This window comes from Mesoplodon densirostris, chromosome 1 (genome assembly GCF_025265405.1).
Source record: "Mesoplodon densirostris isolate mMesDen1 chromosome 1, mMesDen1 primary haplotype, whole genome shotgun sequence".
Lineage (NCBI taxonomy): Eukaryota > Metazoa > Chordata > Mammalia > Artiodactyla > Ziphiidae > Mesoplodon > Mesoplodon densirostris.
Genome location: NC_082661.1, coordinates 181,167,191 through 181,189,084, shown reverse-complemented (window position 1 = coordinate 181,189,084; position 21,894 = coordinate 181,167,191). Strand labels below are relative to the sequence as shown.

The window sequence follows — 21,894 nt, the reverse complement described above, 5'->3', positions numbered from 1 at the left end:
CCATTTTTAAAACAAATTGTGACGGATGATGAAAAGTGGATACTGTACAATAATGTGGAATGGAAGAGATCATGAGTCAAGCGAAATGAACCACCACCAACCACACAAAAGGCCGGTCTTCATCCTAAGAAGGTGATGTTGTGTATATGGTGGGATTGGAAAGGAGTCCTCTATTATGAGCTCCTTCTGGAAAACCAAACAATTAATTCCAACAAGTACTGCTCCCAAGTAGACCAACTGAAAGTAGTACTCCACGAAAAGCGTCTGGAATTAGTCAACAGAAAACACATAATCTTCCATCAGGATAACGCAAGACTGCATGTTTCTTTGATGGCCACACAAAATCTGTCACAGCTTGGCTGGGAAGTTCTGATTCATCCACCGTATTCACCAGACATGGCACCTTTGGATTTCCATTTATTTCGGTCTTTACAAAATTCTCTTAATGGAAAAATTTCTATTCCCTGGAAGGCTATAAAAGGCACCTGGAACAGTTCTTTGCTCAAAAAGATAAGTTTTGGGGAAGATAGAATTATGAAGTTGCCTAAAAAATGGCATAAGGTAGTGGAACAAAAGGGTGAATACGTTGTTCAGTAAAGTTCTTGGTGAAAGTGAAAAATGTGTCTTTTTACTTAAAAACCGAAGGCACTTTTTGGCCAACCCAATAGTTACAACAGACATCCTATGGCTGTTGTTGTGCTGACCCCACAGGCCTGCAAGCCTTGTAGTTGCCCAGCCTCAAGGCTAAAGAAAGAGCCCATAGACAGTGACAGAGACATCAATGGTTTATTGGTCAGAGGGATCTTACACAAAGAGTCCTGGAGCGACACCCCACCATTTACAGCAGACAGTGGGCAGGACATGGCAGCAGTCTTCACTACTAAGGGGAGAAGGAGGCTACTATTTATAGGGGGGAACTGATGTTAGGTGGGATTCTCAGTTAACAAGGACTAATTAAGACCTATAATTAAGAGGACTGGATAGTCATGTGAGTGAAGCAGGGACTGATTGAACAGGGGGGATCTACAGAGAGCAAGAGAACAGCCATCTTGAATGGCCTAACCATACAGCTGTCAAAGCTGAAACTATTTACCAACTGGACCTGGACACAGAAGAAGTTTGCCAACCCCTGGTCTAGAGTCATGGAGTTGTCAAGCTGCAGCAATATCTCCTGGGACAAGCTGAGTGTTCTAAAATAGACCACGGGATTCTGTTAAGGGTAGAATCAACCACAGGCAGTGAAAATATCCACATCTGGGGGGATATGGACTCTTCTATCCTTTCAGCCAGATGAACCACAATTGCTCCCATCAATCTAGCATTTTCCACTAAAATGGCAAGTGGATCTGGGCTTATCAGTCTATACCACCGGCTGCCTGCAGAATCAGTTAATAAATGAAAGATCTAATTCCATAGCTAACCTAGAAGTGGATATCTGTGGGATCAATCTGAATCTGTGAAGGAAAATGTTGAAAAAAAAGTATTCACAGAAGTGAAGTGGATCAGAGGTGATCAGAGAACCCAGAACAAGGGGGCAACAACATTGGAGTAAGTAAAAAAAGAATCAGAGTCTGATAGAATAAAAGGCCTAGGAAGCAAGCTGAGAAGAGGTGAAGCATGTTCCGAGACTGACATCTGCCCACAACTAAGTTCAAAGCTACCATGTTCTGGTGGTGGGGGTATCCCTTGTATGTTCACCATACACACTCCCAAGGGACTTGTGCTATTTTAATCAAATAGCTACCAGATTTTCTTATCTTTATTTTAATTTAAGAAGTGGCTTCCTTTTTCTCAACTATTTGTTTCTCAAGGAATACTATAGCTTAACAACGTTCCCATGGGAGCAGTTTTCTAGCAGTAAAGGAATGCAGAAATTGAAGAATTCACTTTATTAGAATCAACTATACTGAATCACCTTAAACTGTAAAACATTAGAGAGGCAGAATTAAGTTTATTTCTTCATCCTACTGTAAAAATAATATATTTATACTTATTAAGCCTTGGACATATAAGTAGTTAAAAGACATTTACTTTACTAACTTTCAAGGTTACTTGTTAAGATTATAGTTAAAACTCCAATATTTGATTATAATCTACAAGAACACTATATGTGTGCAGACTTGTCTTTGAGATTTTCTTGGAAGCTTCAAGATTAATTCTGACATAAATTCTATTGATAGAAAAAACAGCAAGGATGAAAAAAAGAAGCTTGGAGATAAAACCAACAAAACCAAAACCAAAGAAATATAAGTAAATGGCATCATGCTCATTCAAAATGACCTATAAGAATGATAGAAATCAACCACAAACAAATGAAACTTGAATTATTTTCTGAAAGAAACAAAGGAAATTATATTCTAGGAGGCTAAGAAGCCAAAGCAGGTCCTCTCCCTGCTACCTGGAAGTCAATCAGATCTCTCTGTAGAAATGAACCCTTTGGGCATCAAGGCATCTATTTTTTTTTTTTTAACTTGGCTAAAAAAGAGGAGAAAGAAATTATGCTGAGAGTGCAGTATAGCAGAGAGGTTCTGCATAGGAGTCAGGGAGAAAAGAAGAACATGGCGCTGAGAGGAGTAAGGATTAACAGTTTACATCCAGACACTTGGACAAGGAGAGGAAGGAGATTAGGGGAAAAGCTGAAAGGGGTTGTTCTCATAAGGAACTTTATGTGATTCTAGGTACATGATTCATTGGGACCCATATGACAGAGTGAAGCACAGTTAGGAAGAGAGGTATTCTCCCCTCTTATGAAGGAGTCCAGTCCTGCTACCTTGAGGATTCAAAGCTTTAGAGGCATTGGGACCTTGGCATGTCCATTTCTAGTCTTAAAATGGGTATCATTGGCAGTTACCTTCCACATATCAATAAGATGCAACCGGCCAAAATGGAAAAACATGGTGGACAGTCTGCTTTGGGGGCATTGGTGAGTCAAACCTCAGAGACTCCAAAAATTGGAGATGAAGAGAAGAGCAGCAGAGAAGCTGTGAAGGAAAATCTCTATTCTAGCATAAGTAAGTGAGGGCAATTATAAGAACCCTGGCTTGCTGCTACTAACAGAACTTCTTCTGAACTTTCAGCCACTGAGGAGATTGGAGGCCAGGGAATCAGATGACATAAGGAAGACAAGCATCGGGCCTACATGGCCCATGCTCAAGGGAACTGGAAACTGTGAGGCCCCACAGAGGCTAGAATATTATTCTGAGACTAGTTTGTGGTGTGGAGATTGGAAAGATCCAATTAAAGCCATGGTAACTAGGTAATCTTACTGTCCCTCAACAGCAGGAGTTTGTGGATCTAAACTTGAAAACTGCTCCAATAGAAATTTCCTCCATGTCTCTGTTTCTTTCTGTGTCTTTCAGCTTTGCACATGATATAACTGTTTAACGGTAGGTAACTGCATAACTCTCCCCAAAGTCAATTCCCCAAAGAGAGGATGGCAATTGGACCAATTCACCATCATCCCCCAGAGGCAGAGCTCTCATGACAGATTGCCTCACAGGCTTCTTGTCAACCTATAATTGTCAATAAGACAGTTGCCCATCCTGATAAAGTCAGCTGTGATCAGGGTAGAAAGGTGACTAGTCATTAGATGCAGAGTTAACAAACAAGGAACCCTTAAAAAGGAGACAATGGAAAGATAATAGTTTTTAGGGTTGTTCACAAATATTCCCACTCTCCTGGGCACAGGGCAAGATCACACATCTAGCATCCCCACTGACCACATAACTTTCTCGGACAAAAGCAATGTGAGTGGAACTGACATATGTCATATCCAGGTGGACATTTTAGGAGCCCTTGCAAGATTAATAATGTTCTCTTTCCCTGTTGTAACCATAGTGGAAATAAATACTGAGATGGAATCTACATTAGCCTGGGTCCCTGAGTGCCTGTATTAAAGCAGAGACCCCCAGCCAACTCACATTAAAAATGTAGGGGCTTCCCTGGTGGCGCAGTGGTTGAGAGTCTGCCTGCCGATGCAGGGGACACGGGTTTGTGCCCTGGTCCAGGAAGATCCCACATGTCACGGAGAGGCTGGGCCCGTGAGCCATGGCCACTGAGCCTGCGCGTCCAGAGCCTGTGCTCCGCAACGGGAGAGGTCACAACAGTAAGAGGCCCGCATACCGCCAAAAAAAAAAAAAAAATGTAGTTTGACAATCCCACTATTGGGCATATACCCTGAAAAAACCATAATTCAAAAAGAGACAAGTACCACAACGTTCACTGCAGCTCTATTTACAATAGCCGGGACATGGAAGCAACCTAAGTGTCCATCAACAGATGAATGGATAAAGAAGATGTGGCACATATATACAATGGAATATTACTCAGCCATAAAAAGAAAGGAAATTGAGTTATTTGTAGTGAGGTGGATGGACCTAGAGTCTTTCATATAGAGTGAAGTAAGTCAGAAAGAGAAAAACAAATACTGTATGCTAACACATATATATGGAATCTAAAAAAAAAAAATGGTTTTGACAAACCTAGAGGCAGGACAGGAATAAAGATGAAGACGTAGAGAATGGACTTGAGGACACGGGGAGGGGGAAGGGTAAGCTGGGAGGAACTGAGAAAGTAGCATTGACATATATACACTACCAAATGTAAAACAGATAGCTAGTGGGAAGCAGTTGCATCGCACAGGGAGATCAGCTCAGTGCTTTGTGACCACGTAGAGCGGTGGGATAGGGAGGGTGGGAGGGAGATGCAAGAGGGAAGGGATATGGGGATATATATATATACATATAGCTGATTTAATTTGTTATACATCAGAAACTAACACACCATTGTAAAGCAATTATACTCCAATAAAGATGCTAAAAAATAAAATAAAATAAAGGGGAGGCATCCCTTAAGAAATGGGGGGGAAAATGTAGCTTGAGCAGGAAACGAACTTTTGTTAAGCCTCAGAGATTTGGGAGTTGTCTTATCACAGCATAGCCTAGCTTATGCTGACTGATAAAAAGTTGAGCAGATATTCTTCAACTTGACCCAATGAGTATTATAGAGTATATAAAAACCATTCCTAAGGGACTCCCAGAAATAGATGTGAAACACTATCGAAGTGGAAACCTTGAAAAGGCTAAGAGGTCCTATAAGAGTTAGGGGTGGGAGCCAGAGGAATAATGTTTATTACTATTGATCTAACTCTATATTCACCACTTGAAAACATGGGATATATTTACATCAGAAAATATATTTGAACCTTTGCCCCCAAAAAGATCTTCTATCTCATAGGAGATAACATTATAAGGCGCTTGTTACTGTTCTTATTTTAAAGTATTTTAAATTAATTCTTCTAGCTCACATTTGACATGAATCTGACACATAGCAAATTATATTTTGTGGCAAATAAGATTATAGACAGTTCCATTATGTAATGACTGTAGCATGATTTAGCAGTTTATATCTCCTTCAGAGAGTATACAACATAGAGATGTAAATTCTTTTCATTGCAATTCTGCATAAACAGACTTTCTGCACTGCATTGCCAAACTTGGACCTTGAAAGTGATAAAGTACAGATGCCTACAGTTGCAATCATAAAAATGTAATTGCTGAGAAAAAAATTATTTCTGATCCATTGGAGGAATTTATTATAGAAGGATGCAACTGTGTAAGTTATCACACACAGAAAATGAAAGTGAATGACTGAAATATATCCCAGGCTGAACATCCCTGCAAAATGACCTAGTGATTTACCTGTCCCCAAGAGAAAAAAAAAATAGATTAAAGATAAATCAAGTTTGGTGGGGAAGACTCTGGTAACTATAAAAAGAGCAGAATAAAGATTTATGAATAAATGAATTTAGAAGTCAGAGTGACATAATAGTATCTATGACCAATTACTCCAGAAATTAAAACATAATTTTGACTTTGAGTTATATATAGAGATGGTAAGTAATTTCTGTGGAACCTTGAAAGCAAAGGAATATAACATGAAGATAAATAATGATGAAAGGTGAAAAATTTTTAATGGGGTTACTAAACTGATAATATTATCTGGTGGCATTATGAACTTAAAGATCATTAACTTCTTTTGGAATGTTTCCCACTATAATCGAAGACTATATTACACGCTTGAAATAAACCATGTAACTATTTCAAATTAAACACTCTCTGAAAAAAAGGAATATGATGAGATATTTAGTATGATATTTAGTATGATGCTATTCTAGGAAAAAACCTGTAATATAATTTAATGGAATTTTTTACTTGTATTAATAGGTAATACATGATCAAAGTGACAGATACAAGAAGGTTATGCAACAAATCCAAAAAGGTTAGTTATTTTAAATTAATAACTTTGAAAAGTAGTGTTTTTAATAAGGAGAAACCCATTATAAAAATCAAGAGTGTATGCAGGCCCCCGTCGCCTCTGCCGGTGCTGCTCCCGCGCCTTCTGCCGCTGCCCCAACCGCCGTCTCCGCTGCCGCCGCCGCCGGGTTCCGAGGCGCAGCCCCGGCTGAGGAGCGCGTCGGCCGGCTGCCCAGCAGCGCCGCGCAGGGAGGAGCGGAGCCGGCGGGCGGGCGGGCAGGCGGACAGACTAGCCTGCCATGAGACCAGAGACAGCGCTCACTCTCTACCTCTGGGGAGTCCCTGTACCACGTTCTGGGGCTGGACAAGAACGCAACCTCGGATGACATTAAGAAGTCCTACCAGAAGCTGGCCTTGAAATATCACCCTGACAAGAACCCAGATAACCCAGAGGCCGCAGACAAGTTTAAGGAGATCAACAACGCCCACGCCATAGTGACGGACTCCACGAAAAGAAACATCTACGACAACTACGGCTCGCTGGGGCTCTACGTGGCTGAGCAGTTTGGGGAGGAGAACGTGAACACCTACTTCGTGCTCTCCAGCTGGTGGGCCAAGGCCCTGTTTGTGTTCTGCGGGCTCCTCACCTGCTGCTACTGCTGCTGCTGCCTCTGCTGCTGCTTCAACTGCTGCTGCGGGAAGTGCAAGCCCAAGGCGTCTGAGGGCGAGGAGACCAAGTTCTACGTGTCCCCCGAGGACCTGGAAGCGCAGCTGCAGTCCGACGAGAGGGGAGGGCACTGACACTGTGCGGGAGTGTTTGTGGTGGCGGCGGGACGGTTGAGGTGTGAACGTGGACGCCGGAGAGGCTTCAGACACGCCAATCGTCGTCCAGCCGGCGTCCGACACGGAGACCACCCAGCTCACAGCCAACTCCCACCCCAGCTATCACACCGATGGGTTCAACTAAATTCAGGAGAAGCTGTGATTCGAGGGTCAGTCAGCACCCAGCCACTCGACCTTAGAATCATGGACTGTAGTCCCAGAGGTGGGGCGGGAGCCGCCCTGGCCCCGGGAGGGCAGCGCCAGCCCGCCTCTGTGCCCGCCCACCCGCCGATCCCTGACACACGAAGTGCGTAGCATGCAGTGTTTAAAGCAGTTTAGCCACGGTCTTCTTCTTCTGTTGTTTCCTTTTTTAATAGCATGTGCGGGGTTACGTTCCATGTCTGTCTGTGTTGTGAGCGTGTTGCGGCCAGGCCGCATTCCCCGGATGTGGGGCCGCCTCAGGGCTCTCGGGCAGGTGGACGCAGCGGTTGGACGGCCCGTGTGGTCCCTTGCGGTCAGGCGGGCTCGGGCGGGACGGCACTCCGTTCCCCGTGCCCATAGGGGCCTGAGGCAGGTGCTGCCTGGCTGGAGCCGTGGGGTCTGCTCCCTGCCCCGTGCCTGCCAACCATGTGGCCACAGGCAGGGCCTCTGGACTCACCTGCCAGGAAGGAGCTGGGCCCACTCTCCCAGCTCCGGGGCGTTTCTGTGGCATTCGTACCAAGGACAGTCTGTGCGGGACCCGTTCACCCTGTCTGCTTAGCCTGTGGCAGTTGTTTCCCACGTCTGACCTGAAGCCCCTGTGCTTCGAGTATGCTCCCTCCCGGGCGGGGGACATTCCCACACGTCCCCAGGCCACGAGCTGGATGGAAGGGGCCCCTCCCGCAGCCCCCATTCTCCCCTTCCCTGCATCGTCCTCCACATTCCTTCAGGCCCACCTGGCCTCTTGGTAATGCTTTTTGAACCTCTAAGAACCACAGATGGCAGCAGCGGCCCAATCAGTGGTGGTCAGAGGGGCTGAGAGGCCAGGCTGCCGGTGGCGAGTGGGCTGCACAGCCCTCCCCTCTGTGCCTCCCAGAGCTCTCACCCACCCGCTCTCCTCCGACTGCTCCCTTTGGCCGTCGTTGATGGTTTGGGCAGAGCTGGAGACGTCGGGTTCACAGAGAAAGGACCAGCTGGACCAAAGGCACACTCTGGACAGATGGTTGGGTCCCCAAGTGGCCCTGGTGCCCTCGGGCTCGTTAGCCCGCAGCCAAACCACGGAAGCCCCGCTCACCTCTGTCCGTGCACCGTCTGTGGGCTGTTGGGAGCCAGTCTGTCTTGTCTGCGTCCAGACCTGTGGGTGGCCCCTGCTCTGAGGACTTGGAGACGTGGCTGTGCTGGCCCCGGGCCAGACCAGCACCTGCCCCGGGACCTGCGTGGCCCAAGTGGGTCTGGTTTCCCCTCATGCACCTCACGACTGCTGGGCTCCTCCGGAGTGTCCAGTAGGGAAGGCCGTGGGCAGGGGGCTGCACGCAAGGAGGCCAGACGCACCAGGACACCTTCCCGAGCCACTGATTTCCACCACCCCAGCCCACCGCCGCCCAGGCCCCGGCTTGCCGCTGCCCTCACAGTGCCGTGTAGGGTGAGTGGCTGGCTCTGCAGGCACCAGGCCCGTGGGCACCTGTGGGTTCCGTTTTGTTTGGGGTTTTGCCCTTGAAGATGTTCAGGAAGAGGGGAGGTGTGCGCTGGTGTCAGGTGAGGAGCCGCCTGCTGAGACCCGGCCTCTCAGGAGGACAGGAAATGCGCTGTTGGACCCCGTGGAGCAGGGAGGAGGCCAGACGCCAGGGCAGTCTTAGGTGCCAGTTCCAGGCCAGCAAGAAGTCAGCCTGAGAGCAGGCCCCAGTCGGCCTTCCTGACGTTTCTGGAAATAACTTAGGAAATGAGTCGTTTTTCCCTAGAGTGGCCAAGCACGAAGTTCAGAGGTTGGACTTCAGGCAGGCAGCCGCCCCTCCACAGCGACTGTGTCATTGCTCCGTGGGCAGAAAACTCCGAGGCCCATCACACAGGTTGGGGCGAATCCCTGCTGAGTGTCTTTTGGTTCCCGAATCTTACTGATCCTCTGCTAGAAACGTGACGCTCCCCTGGAGGCCAGAGGGGCAGGTCCGGAAGTTTGTTGAACCCGGTCTCCTGTAGAATTTGTAAAAACTAAATAAGTCGTGACGGTGATGACAACAATCCTCAAGGCGATGCTGATGACTCTGCGAGGGCCGGGTACCCCAGGGGCCGGGCGCGGGGTCTGGACCACGCCCCCCTCACCTGACCCTGACCCTGACCCCGAAGCATGTCCACTTCGTTGATTTGGAGGCAGAAGCCCTTTCAAAGTCTTCCCTGTCTGTGCTTTCAGGCCCTCCCGCTGACTGAAGTCCTAGGTCCCTGGTTGCATTTCCCTTTTCCTTGTGTGGCCCATCTGCTTCCCTGGTGAGCAGGGTGTTGTGTCTGGAGGCCCCCTGTTCATGTGCTCGGAGGGGACAACCCTCTGCCTGCTGTGGTGGGAACAGGAGCACCTCGGCCCTCGCTCCAGGGCCGCGAGGCCAGTGCTGGGTGCCCTGAGGCTCTGGCAGCACTGCCCGCCTGTGGCCTGCAGGGAGCGTGGGAGAGGCTGCAGGGTGCAGACGGGAGCTGCCGGCGCGTAGATTTCTGTTTTCGCTTGGTGATGTGGTCTCTTGTCTTTTCTGGGCGTTTTTCTGTTTTCAAACTGCTGTAGACGTTACCGCTCGTGCGTGAGCTTTCCTACTTCTCTGACGAGTCGAGCAGCCAGCACCGCCGGCGCCCCTTAGGCGTGCTGTGTCCACAGGGCTCCTGCTCAGGGAGGGGCCCTGCCGGGACCATCTGGCGTATTCTACCCTCGGGCGGTCTGTTCCAGGGGAGCTTGTGCAGTGCCCACTGGGGAGACGGGCAGCCTCCGTGGCACCTGGTGTGAGACCACCTGTGAGGGGGGCGGGCACCGGCTCGTGGGCTCTCCCTGGAGGGGCCAGGCTCTGCGGGGGCAAAGCCCAGGGGCCCCGTCCGTTCTTCCCTGGCTCTCAGCACACCCCGCCAGGGGGACAGCGCGGGGGTGGTGGTGGTGGTGAGGGGCGTGAAAAAGTGACTGATCTCATTCCTTTCCCAGCGTTCTGAGCTGTGAGCCCATGTAACACAGGACTCACCTGTTCTGCTATTTTGGTTGTGACTCCTTCTCCTGTGGAATTGGCAAAAGCTACATTTTTACTGTCCTTTCAAGCACGGTTGGCGTCGTCTCTGCTGTAGGTGTGGGCAGTGTGTGTACATATGTGTATATGTATATATCACCCAGCGGCGTGAGTGCCGCCGTCCGGGGCAAAGTGACAGTACAATAAAAGCGGCTCCAAAACAGCCTCTGGTTTCTTGACGAGTCGGGGCAGGAGCAGGGGGTCTGGGCGAGCTCCTTTGCCAGGTGCACAGAAGGAAACACCGGCCCTGTTGTGTCCCTGGAATCAGTGTGGACGGCAGGCCGGGCGCCCGAGTGCTGCCAGTGTCGGCTCCTCCAGGGTAGGGTGCAGGGCTGCCAAGGTCACACCCATACCTGGGGGCTCACCTGACCCAGAGGTGAGCGGCTGGAAACCCCTCCCTCCCCTGAAACATTAAAACCAATTTTCTAAGCATCAGATACAATCAGTGATAAAGCCACATTCAAAGGGGTCTCTGTTCTGACCCCAGATCCACCCTGGAGGGTCCCCGGGGGAGGAAGCGGCTGGGCCTGGGGTCCTGTGGACAGCAGCTTTTGGTGATTTTGTCTCCCTGGAAATAAGGGTGTTTCAGGGCGGGCGAGGGGCGCAGTTTACACTGAAACATGTTTGCGTCATGGTTAGAAGCTAAATGCAGGCGCGTGGACCGCGATCGTCCGTGTGCTGCTGTGCCCTGCTGCTGGGACCGACCTCTGCCCTGACCCCACGCACACACCTGGGGCTGGGCTGGAGGGTCACGGTGGTTTCCCATGGTGATGGTCTCTTATGTCTGAATGTTGACCTATAATAAAGATAACTTGTAAAAAATAAATGTTTTCACTGCAAAAAAAAAAAAAGAGTGTATGCAAATAATTTTGAGGTACAAAAAGTCTCCTTTATGAGATAGTTCTTGAACATAGTAAATATCCTATAAATTATTAACATTTTTAATTTCATTTTACTTGAGTATTACTAAGATCTAGAAACTTTTCTTCTGAGATATTGGTGAAGTACTATACCAAACTTCCTTGAAGATAAAATTAGCAATTACACTTTCATGTAACTGAGAACTATCTGGCATACAATAAGTACTAATTTCCCTTCCCTTGACTCATTTACTTGCATATCATGAAAAGTCTGAATCCAGGCATCACGTTAAAAGCCCTCAAAAATTAGCATAATCACACTTTTCAAAAGAGTTAAATTTCTTCTAATCAAGGTTATCTTCACCCTTCAGGTAATTTTCACCCTCTAATTTTCTAGGTGGATTCAATAAATGTTTATAGATTAAATAGTTTTTAAACATGCCAGAAAAATACACATATATTGTGAACAGCATACTCTTTAATGTGAACTTACCGAGAACACTCTCTATTGACTGCTATATCAAGGTACTTGAATAAAGCAAAACATCTATTGATTTCATTTAGAATATAAAAAGTAGTTTCTCCATAATGATACTTTCTCTGTTCCTAAGAAATATGTCAGCAGCCTTTGTGATTAACAAGTCTTAAGTCCAGCTCTAATGTTCCATAGTTATAGTACAAATAAGGGTTATGTAGTGGCATTAATGTACTTGCCTTTACCAACCATCTCCAAAATGAAAGTCATTTCCCCACCCCACCCCCAGTAATTGAACTGGAACAAAATCTGAAACAAATTGTGAGAACTCGTTTAATACCTTCTCCAAACTCTTCCAAAAAATTGCAGAGGAAGGAAAACTCCCAAACTCATTCTATGAGGCAAGCATCACCCTGATACCAAAACCAGACAAAGATAGTACAAAAAAAGAAAATTACAGACCAATATCACTGATGAATATAGGTGCAAAAATCCTCAACAAAATACTAGCAAACAGAATCCAACAACACATTAAAAGGATCATACACCATGATCAGGTGGGATTTATCCCAGAGATGCAAGGATTTTTCAATATATGCAAATCAATCAATGTGATACACCATATTAACAAATTGAAGAATAAAAACCATATGATCATCTCAATAGAAGCAGAAAAAGCTTTAGACAAAATTCAACACCCATTTATGACAAAAACTCTCCAGAAAATGGGCAGAGAGGGAACCTACTTCAACATAATAAAGGCCATATATGACAAACCCACAGCAAACATCATTCTCAATGGTGAAAAACTGAAAGCATTTCCTCTGAGATCAGGAACAAGACAAGGATGTCCACTCGCACCACTGTTATTCAACATAGTTTTGGAAGTCCTAGCCATGGCAATCAGAGAAGAAAAAGAAATAAAAGGAATACAAATTGGAAAAGAAGAAGTAAAACTATCACTGTTTGCAGATGACATGATACTATACATAGAGAATCCTAAAGATGCTACCAGAAAACCACTAGAGCTAATCAATGAATTTGGTAAAGTTGCAGGATACAAAATTAATGCACAGAAATATCTTGCATTCCTATAGACTGATGATGAAAAATCTGAAAGAGAAATTAAGGAAACACTGCCATTTACCACTGCAACAGAAAGAATAAAATACCTAGAAATTAACCTACCTAGGGAGACAAAACACCTGCATGCAGAAAACTATAAGACACTGATGAAAGAAATTAAAGATGATACCAACAGATGGAGAGATATACCATATTCTTGGATTGGAAGAATCAATATTGCAAAAATGACTATACTACCCAAAGCAATCTACAGATTCAATGCAATCCCTATCAAATTACCAATGGCACTTTTTATGGAACTGGAACAAAAAATCTTAAAATTTGTATGGAGACACAAAAGACCCCAAATAGTCAAAGCAGTCTGGAGGGAAAAAAACAACACTGGAGGAATCAGACTCCCTGACTTCAGACTATACTACAAAGCTACAGTAATCAAGAAAATATGGTACTGGCACAAAAACAGAAATATAGATCAATGGAACAAGATAGAAAGCCCAGAGATAAACCCACGCACCTATGGTCAACTAATCTATGACAAAGGAGGCAAGGATATACAAAGGAGAAAAGACAGTCTCTTAAATAAGTGGTGCTGGGAAAACTGGACAGCTACATGTAAAAGAATGAAATTAGAACACTCCCTAACACCATACACAAAAATAAACTCAAAATGGATTAGAGACCTAAATGTAAGACTGGACACTATAAAACTCTTAGAGGAAAATGTAGGCAGAACACTCTGACATAAATCACAGCAAGATCTTTTTTGATCCACCTCCTAGAATAATAGAAATAAAAACAAAAATAAGCAAATGGTACCTAATGAAACTTCAAAGCTTTTGCACAGCAAAGAAAACCATAAACAAGATGAAAAGACAACCCTCAGAATGGGAGAAAATATTTGCAAATGAATCATCAAAGGACTAATCTCCAAAATATATAAACAGCTCATGCAGCTCAATATTAAAAAAACAAACAACCCAATCCAAAAATGGGCAGAAGACCTAAATAGACATTTCTTCAAAGAAGACATACAGATGGCCAAGAAGCACGTGAAAAGCTGCTCAACATCACTAATTATTAGAGAAATGCAAGTCAAAACTACAGTGAGGTATCACTTCACACCAGTTAGAATGGGCATCATCAGAAAATCTACAAACAACAAATGCTGGAGAGGGTGTGGAGAAAAGCGAACCCTCTTGCACTGTTGGTGGGAATGTAAATTGATATAGCCACTATGGAGAACGGTATGGAGGCTCCTTAAATAACTACAAATAGAATTACCATATGATCCAGCAATCCCACTACTGGGCATATACCCTGAGAAAACCATAATTCAAAAAGAGTCATGTACTGCAATGTTCATTGCAGCACTATTTACAATAGCCAGAACATGGAAGCAAACTAAATGCCCATCGACAGACGAATGGATAAAGCAGATGTGGTACATATATACAATGGAATATTACTCAGCCATAAAAAGGAACAAAATTGGGTCATTTGTAGAGACGTGGATGCATCTAGAGACTGTCATACAGAGTGAAGTAAGTCAGAAAGACAAAAACAAATACCGTATATTGACGCATATATGTGGAACCTAGAAAATGGTACAGATGCACCGGTTTGCAGAGCAGAAATTGAGACACGGACATAGAGAAAAAACACATGGACACCAAGGGGGGATAGCGGCAAGGGGTGGGGGCTTGTGGTGTGATGAATTGGGAGATTGGGATTGACATGTATACACGGATGTGTATAAAATGGATGAGTAATAAGAAAAAAATTTAATTAAAACAAACAAACATGGGCCTCCCTGGTGGCGCAGTGGTTGAGAGTCCGCCTGCCGATGCAGGGGACACGGGTTCGTGCCCCGGTCTGGGAGGATCCCACGTGCCGTGGAGTGGCTGGGCCCGTGAGCCATGGCCGCTGAGCCTGCACGTCCGGAGCCTGTGCTCCGCAACGGGAGAGGCCACAACAGTGAGAGGCCCGCGTACTGCAAAACAAACAAACAAACAAAAAAACCTGCTCCAAAAAACTTGGTAATATATATGAAAAAGCATAAGAATTCTCTTATGTTGGCCACTTACTTTTACATTTAGTAACTAATTCTAAGGAAACAATTTGAACGGATGACAAAAATTTATGTACAAAGATGTTCAGAAGAGCATTATTTATAATGGTAAAAAACAGAAACAACCTAAATGTCCAAAAACGAGAGGCTACTTTAAAAAACTATGGTGCAGCCATATAAAGGATAATTAAACAGCAGTTTTGTTAAATCATGCTTACAAAGAATGAAGAAATTATTAAAATATCATTTTAAATAGAAGAATGAGATAAAAGCTATATATACGGTACCATCTCCATCTTGTATATATATATATGCTTTATATATTTAAGATATATCTACATTCTTTAATATTATAAAGTACTAAGAAGATAACAAAAATCACCCATAATTTTACTGTACTGGAAGTACATGCATCACAATATTAATGTTTACCTCTTACTGTTAAAATTGTATTTTTTATTTTCTGGTTTTTCGTTGGGTTTTTGTTTTGTTTTGTTTTTCTTTTCCAATTTTTTTAGTGAACTCTATTAGAAAAACAATGAACATGTTTGTTTGTTTCTTTTTAACATAAGACCATTCTGTGGGTGGCTAAGATAGGGACTTCAGTGGAGTCTCAGAATCATCTAATATCAATTTCATACCAGATATTAGTGCCTTTTAGATGCCAAAGTTCATGACTAAGCTATCATCAGTGAGGCACTTGTTTTGAATTGTCTTTCCAGTAGGAGATATTGACTGTGCTAAGTAAAAAAGTGTACAAAGCCTATTCTCAGAGCTACTCCCCTCCCCACCATCCACTTCACAAAGAAGACAAGCAGATTTTTAAATTATCAGAGGTAAGGTCACTGTTGATTCTCACTTAAGAAACCCTTGAGTACTTCAAGATCTTAGAAAAAGGGACACTTTGTCTTAGGATGTATGATGTAAGGTAGGCCTAAAGGGGGGTTTCCTCGCAAATTTTGGGTTAAAAACAAGAAATTTAAATCTATACTATAGTATAAGTTTCTTCAAGCTCTGCTTTAAGAAAAGCCAATGAATAAAATCTGGGCTTACGTAATAAATAAGTCAGAGAATCATTATGCATATTATCAAGGAATTATTTACTTTATGAAAGACTTTATCACAGAATGCCTTAAATATCTGCTTTTCTCATACATTTTGTTATTTCAAAAATAATTTCCTATTTGACAAATGAGCCACCAGGTGCTTTGGGGCAAGTCTCTGAAATTCTCTAGGCTGTTTCTTCATCTATGTAACAAGGATGGTTTTAACCATGCTGCCTGCTTCACTCAGTTTTCATGATTATCAAACAAGATAATTTACATAAAGCTACTTTGAAAATTGCATACGTGTATTATTACTTCTGTTGCTTTTAAAAGAGAATCTGGGGAGGAACTTTCAGAATTTTACTATTACTAAATACATACTTTTGTACACTTTAAAAACATTTTGAAGGACAATTTTAGATAACATATTCATTCTACAAAAATCAAATCTTTCCTTAGTTCATTATTTATTTTTCCTATGTTTTTTAGTTCTTTTACAGTTACTACACGTTGTAATTTCCATGGTATTAATACCTGGATTATAAGAGGCTCCAGCAGCTTCTGTACAGTGAATGTCTGGACCTGCAGATCCTGAGGATTGACATTCAGTGTGATTGGTGTTTCAGCTGACATGACTGCCTGTGCACAAAAACAAAAAGACAGTTATTAATAAAGAAAAATACTTTCTAAAGGAAGGCACTAATGAAAATCATAGTGTACGTGAGATTAGTATTCAAGCAACTCCTCCTGCTATCAGTTGTAGCCCTCAAAGGATGAGGATGCCAAGTCCACCAACAGAGAAAAAAGATATTCCCCAACTGTCCTCTGAGGTCATGCTTCTGGGCTTAGGTCCTCTGACAAATTAATCTACACTAGTTTGTTAATGACTGAAATAATAACCAGTCAAGGTGACTTTGCATTTGATCAGGAGTCTTAAGTGAAAAAGAATGGCTGAGTTGGTGAGACATATCTTACAGCAAGCAAGTGCTTTGACTTCCATGAAATCATAGCACTAGGACAGCCGGAGCCCATATTTTGCCTATTGTTAATGACAACTCAGATGAGGAATCAGGTAGGAATTTGGAAGACAGGTGCTATGTCTCTACAGGTGCTACGTCTCTATTTGTCTGGGGAACTGTTTGAGGGTTTTGATTTGGAGAAGAAAGTTCGGGGCAATTTATTTTCCTGTACAGAAAAAAAAACTAATATAAATTGGCATAGTTATTATAAAATGACCAATCTGAGAAGGCTTTGATATTTGAGCAAGACAAAATAAGAAAAAAATTGCAAGCCATTCTCTAAGACATGAACATTAATCTTAAAAGTTGATGCAGTGAGATTTTTGCATAAGAATACATACATATATCAAATGACCATATGTGGAATTTCATAACATATCCAAAGTAACACATCCGCTGTGAAGACTATTACCCAAATCACTAAGCCCACAGATTTGTATTAACTTGTTCACAGTCAATAATCACCGAGCAAGTATTTACTGAAGGTTCACGGAGATAAACAGTAAGAAACACATCTATCCTATATATAACTTAGTCTATTAAAAATAAACTTAGAGTCTACAGGAATGTGTGTTACTATCAATGCACAAATCTTTCCATTTAACTGTTACCTATTTTCTTTCAAAGTTTCCTATATTTGCAGGCTAAGAGAACATAAGAATATGCCCCTAGAAAATATCTTGATATTCCCTATGATACTCATGGAAACTAAAACAAAAAAAGAATTAGAATGTATTACTTTTACTTTAGTTTCTCTATTTATTATTTTAGATATAAGGGCAGATAATTGTTTTGTTTTTAGTTGACTGGTTGATTCTATGAATGGACTATGGATGGATAGATGAATGAATGAATGAATGAGGACATATTTTCATGGTGTCTCTTTTATCCAGAATCAGTCCTTTTAAGACTCCTCTCACTCTCAGTGACTCTAGGAAAGAAGATTGTTCTTTTTCCTATACCTATGCCTCCAACCCCTAAGGGAAATCAGAATCTCAGGGTAGGGCCCATGTTCCCTCCCAACTTCTTCCCCTCAGAGTCTACCCCCATTCTCCTCCTACCCTTTCTCAACTCCCACTGGTCTAGTTCTATAAAATCATCATATCTTTGCTCTTCAACCTCTCCCACTCACTGGACGCTTCCCCTGGATCCATAAATGTGTTACTGTATATAACCAAAGATAATCATGTTGTCTTTGTGTACATGTAACTGAAAAGATCAGTGCTTCACCAAGACCTTTCCACACCATATATCTGATACATGTGCAGAGAGAGATGCACAAACAAAAACACCCTATAACAAAAAATCTTCCATATTGGCTCTTATCTTGATGTAATCTAATTCTTAGATTAGTAATAACAATTTTTTTAAATAGAGGCAAATACTGTAGAACCTAGAAGGCTTACTGCTCTCCAAATATTGGGCTGGCCAAAAGCTTTGTTCGGTTTTTTCCATAAGATGGCTCTAGTAGCACTTAGTTGTCTTTAACTTCATTCAAAACAATTTTGTTAGATTGTATGTGACAGCCGTCATCAGCATGCATTTAAAAAAAGACATCAAAATTGGTGAATTTTTGTGTAGCCATTTTCATATTGAAGATGGAAGAAAAAAGGCAACATTTTCAGCATGTTATGCTTTATTATTTCAAGAAACGTAAAAAAAACAACCGAAATGCAAAAAAAAAAAGATTTGTGCAGTGTATGGAGAAGGTGCTGTGAATGATCAAACATGTCAAAAGTGGTTTGTGAGGTTTCGTGCTGGAGATTTCTTGCTGTACGATGCTCCATGGCCGGGCAGACCAGTTGAAGTTGACAGTGATCAGACAGAGACATTAACTGAGAAGAATCAATGTTATACCATGTGGGAGATAGCCGACATACTCAAAATATCCAAAACAAGCAGTGAAAATCATTTGCACCAGCTTGGTTACGTTCATTGCTTTGATGTTTGGGTTCCACATAAGTTAAGTGAAAAAAACCTTCTTGACCACTTTTCCTCGTGCAATTCTCTACTTAAATGTAATGAAAATGTTCCATTTTTGAAACAAATTGTGACCAGTAATGAAAAAGTGGATACTGTACAATAATGTGGAATGGAAGAGATTGTGGGGCAAGAGAAATGAACCACCACCAACCACACCAAAGGCTTGTCTTCATCCAAAGAAGGTGATGTTTTGTATATGGTGGGATTGGAAGGTAGTCTTCTATTATGAGCTCCTTCTGGAAAACCAAACAATTAATTCCAACAAGTACTGCTCCCAAGTAGACCAACAGAAAACAGCACTTGACAAAAAGCGTCCAGAATTAGTCAACAGAAAGCTCATAATCTTCCATCAGGATAATGCAAGACTGCATGTTTCTTTGACAACAAGGCAAAAACTGTTACAGCTTGGCTGGGAAGTTCTGATTCATCTGCCGTATTTACCAGACATTGCACCTTCAGATTTCCACTTATTTTGGTCTTTACAAAATTCTCTTAATGGAAAAAATTTCAATTCCCTGGAAGACTATAAAAGGCACCTGGAACAGTTCTTTGCTCAAAAAGATTAAAAGTTTTGGGAAGACGGAATTATGAGGTTGCCTAAAAAATGGCAGAAGGTAGTAGAACAAAAGGGTGAATACATTGTTCAATAAAGTTCTTGGTGTAAATGAAAAACGTGTTTTTATTTTTACTTAAAAACCAAAGGCACTTTTTGGCCAACCCAATATATGCCACATGGCTACACTCCATGATTCTCTTATTGCAAAAATGGATATGTGAAGTATTCTTGAGAATAAGAGGAATCTGCCAAAGATTGTTCCCAGTGACTCACCATAGAAATTTGTACATAGTCAAAATAGTGAATTTCAAATATGGCTTATAATCAAATATACTCATAATATTTATAATTCTTTCATGTGTCTTCAGCAAAGTTTGATATTAAAAACAAAGATAATTATGCTAAAAGTTTCAAAGGAAACAATTATGACAAATCTAATAATTTAAAGCATTTAAATACAACTATATACTCCAAAATTGACTATACTATTAAAAACACTAATACATACTAATCACTTTGTGTATAGTATAAAAACATTTTCTAGTCAACTCAGGAAACTGATTTGGAGATCAAGGTAATAATAGGCAGAAAACTGTAGAATTTTGCAAATGAAGTCAAAGCAAGGTCAAAGTCTGACAAATTGTTAGACCTCTTGTAGCAATAACACAATGTGAATCCAAAACAAAAATTCAACTACGGTGTGGATATTATACCCCAAGGCGTTTGCATTTTATAACCCACAAAATTTTAAGAGTTAAAAAGTACCTCCCAAACAATTCAAGGACACCTCCTACAGCGTCCTTCATTTCAACAATGTACTGGGCTTGGATGAATAGAAATGAGATGCTCACTATACCATTAGATGCCAGTGATTACTTTTATAAAGTTCTTCCTTATGTTGAGTTGAAATCTGCCACTTTTCAACTTCTATCCAATAGAGACAGTTTCATAAAGTAGGAAAGGTACGGGTTTGGAGACAGGCAGACTAGATTAAAATCCCAGTTTTCAGAATCAAAGAGAAGAAAACAAATCTCTTGACAGCAGTAGTAGATGTCTCCAGGGATAGTCCTTAAGGCAGAACAAAGTACCCATGTGGATCCTTCCCGTCTCCCCAAGTTCTCTTTGTCCATAATGCCTGAATTTTCTTTACTCCACTTTATTCCTTGCTTTAAATTGAGCTTATAGCAATTTTTTTTTCTTTTTTGCGGTACGTGGGCCTCTCACTGTTGTGGCCTCTCCCGCTGCGGAGCACAGGCTCTGGATGCGCAGGCTCAGCGGCCATGGCTCACGGGCCCAGCTGCTCCATGGCATGTGGGATCTTCCCGGACCGGGGCACGAACCCGTGTCCCCTGCATCGGCAGGTGGACTCTCAACCACTGCGCCACCAGGGAAGCCCGAGCTTATAGCAATTTTAAATTCATTTAGTTAACAAGCATTTCATTTTTAAATGCAGTTAACTCTGAGAGGTCATGGGGGACACACATTCAATCATGCTTTGGAAGAGTACATGAGACCAAGGTGATGTGTCCTCTCAGAGCCCATATGTACCCTTTCTGACACACTCAGGTTATCCAGTACCCCCAACTCTCTGCTCAATCAGCCCAAGCCTACTTCCAGTGCCTATGCCAGCCTCTTCCTGAAATCCATCCTTCCAAGAGTGAATTACAACATGCCCATCCTTATACCTGAGAGGTAGCCAAGAGGCAGCTGTTTGCTGATGAGTATGTATGGAGCTTGGACATGCAAGCTGGGCTGTCCACTTGCATGTACCCAAGGCCTCTCAAGTGCAAGACAGAGCCACAAGTGGAAAGAAAAGGAAGCTGACCATCAAGGTCAGGGGTGAGCTCCCCATCCAACAACTCATTCTAACAAGAAATTTCAAAGAGTACAAGAATTCTAAATACAGATCTATACCTTCCAGGTCATTTTGAAGGTATATTTCTCAAGGTAGAAAGATAGGAGGATAGAACCTACTTTAGTAGCTTGTTAGCTTGACTTGTAGCTTTTACATATATAAGTATGGTATGCAGGCCTCAATTTTATACTTTCAATCTGCTCACTACAAATGTTAAGGATCAGCCTGCCCAAACTTTCTAGAACTCCATATCACCAAGTTCTTTCTTTTTGGTCAGATTTGCTCTTTCGTTGTTTCCTCAATCTTCTAAGACATGCAGTTGACACAGAGGTAGGGTAAAAAGTCATCAGTTCTTCCACTTTTAGGAGAAGACTTCCAAGATTCTATAATAAAATTACTTCTCTTTTCCTCTCTTTTTTCCCCTCATTCAAATGCTCTCTGTTATTATTTTTTCCTTAAGTTTATAGGTTTCCATGCAAGAGTATATGTATATTTCTTTACTGTTTTTATTAAAATTATTTTTGTGATCATTCAACATTACATTAATGAGAAAATAGACAATTTAAATACTCAAAAACACAACAAAATTCATATTGATGACCTGGGTGGTGGCAGCAGAAGTGTACAGAAGTGGTCAGATTGT

At 42.6% G+C, this 21,894-nt stretch overlaps 1 protein-coding gene and 1 pseudogene across 1 annotated transcript in view; one reads left to right on the top strand and one right to left on the bottom strand.

Annotated features, from left to right (window-relative positions):
• CTNNA3 (catenin alpha 3) overlaps positions 1-16,471 on the bottom strand; it is a 1,652,440-nt gene extending 1,635,969 nt beyond the window's left edge. The window contains exon 1 of the mRNA XM_060092416.1: positions 16,373-16,471. Coding sequence (XP_059948399.1) covers positions 16,373-16,471 — 99 coding nt within the window. The remainder of the gene's footprint in view (positions 1-16,372) is intronic.
• On the top strand, positions 6,558-7,405 carry LOC132477476 (dnaJ homolog subfamily C member 5-like; annotated as a pseudogene).
• Positions 16,472-21,894: the final 5,423 nt, after the last annotated feature.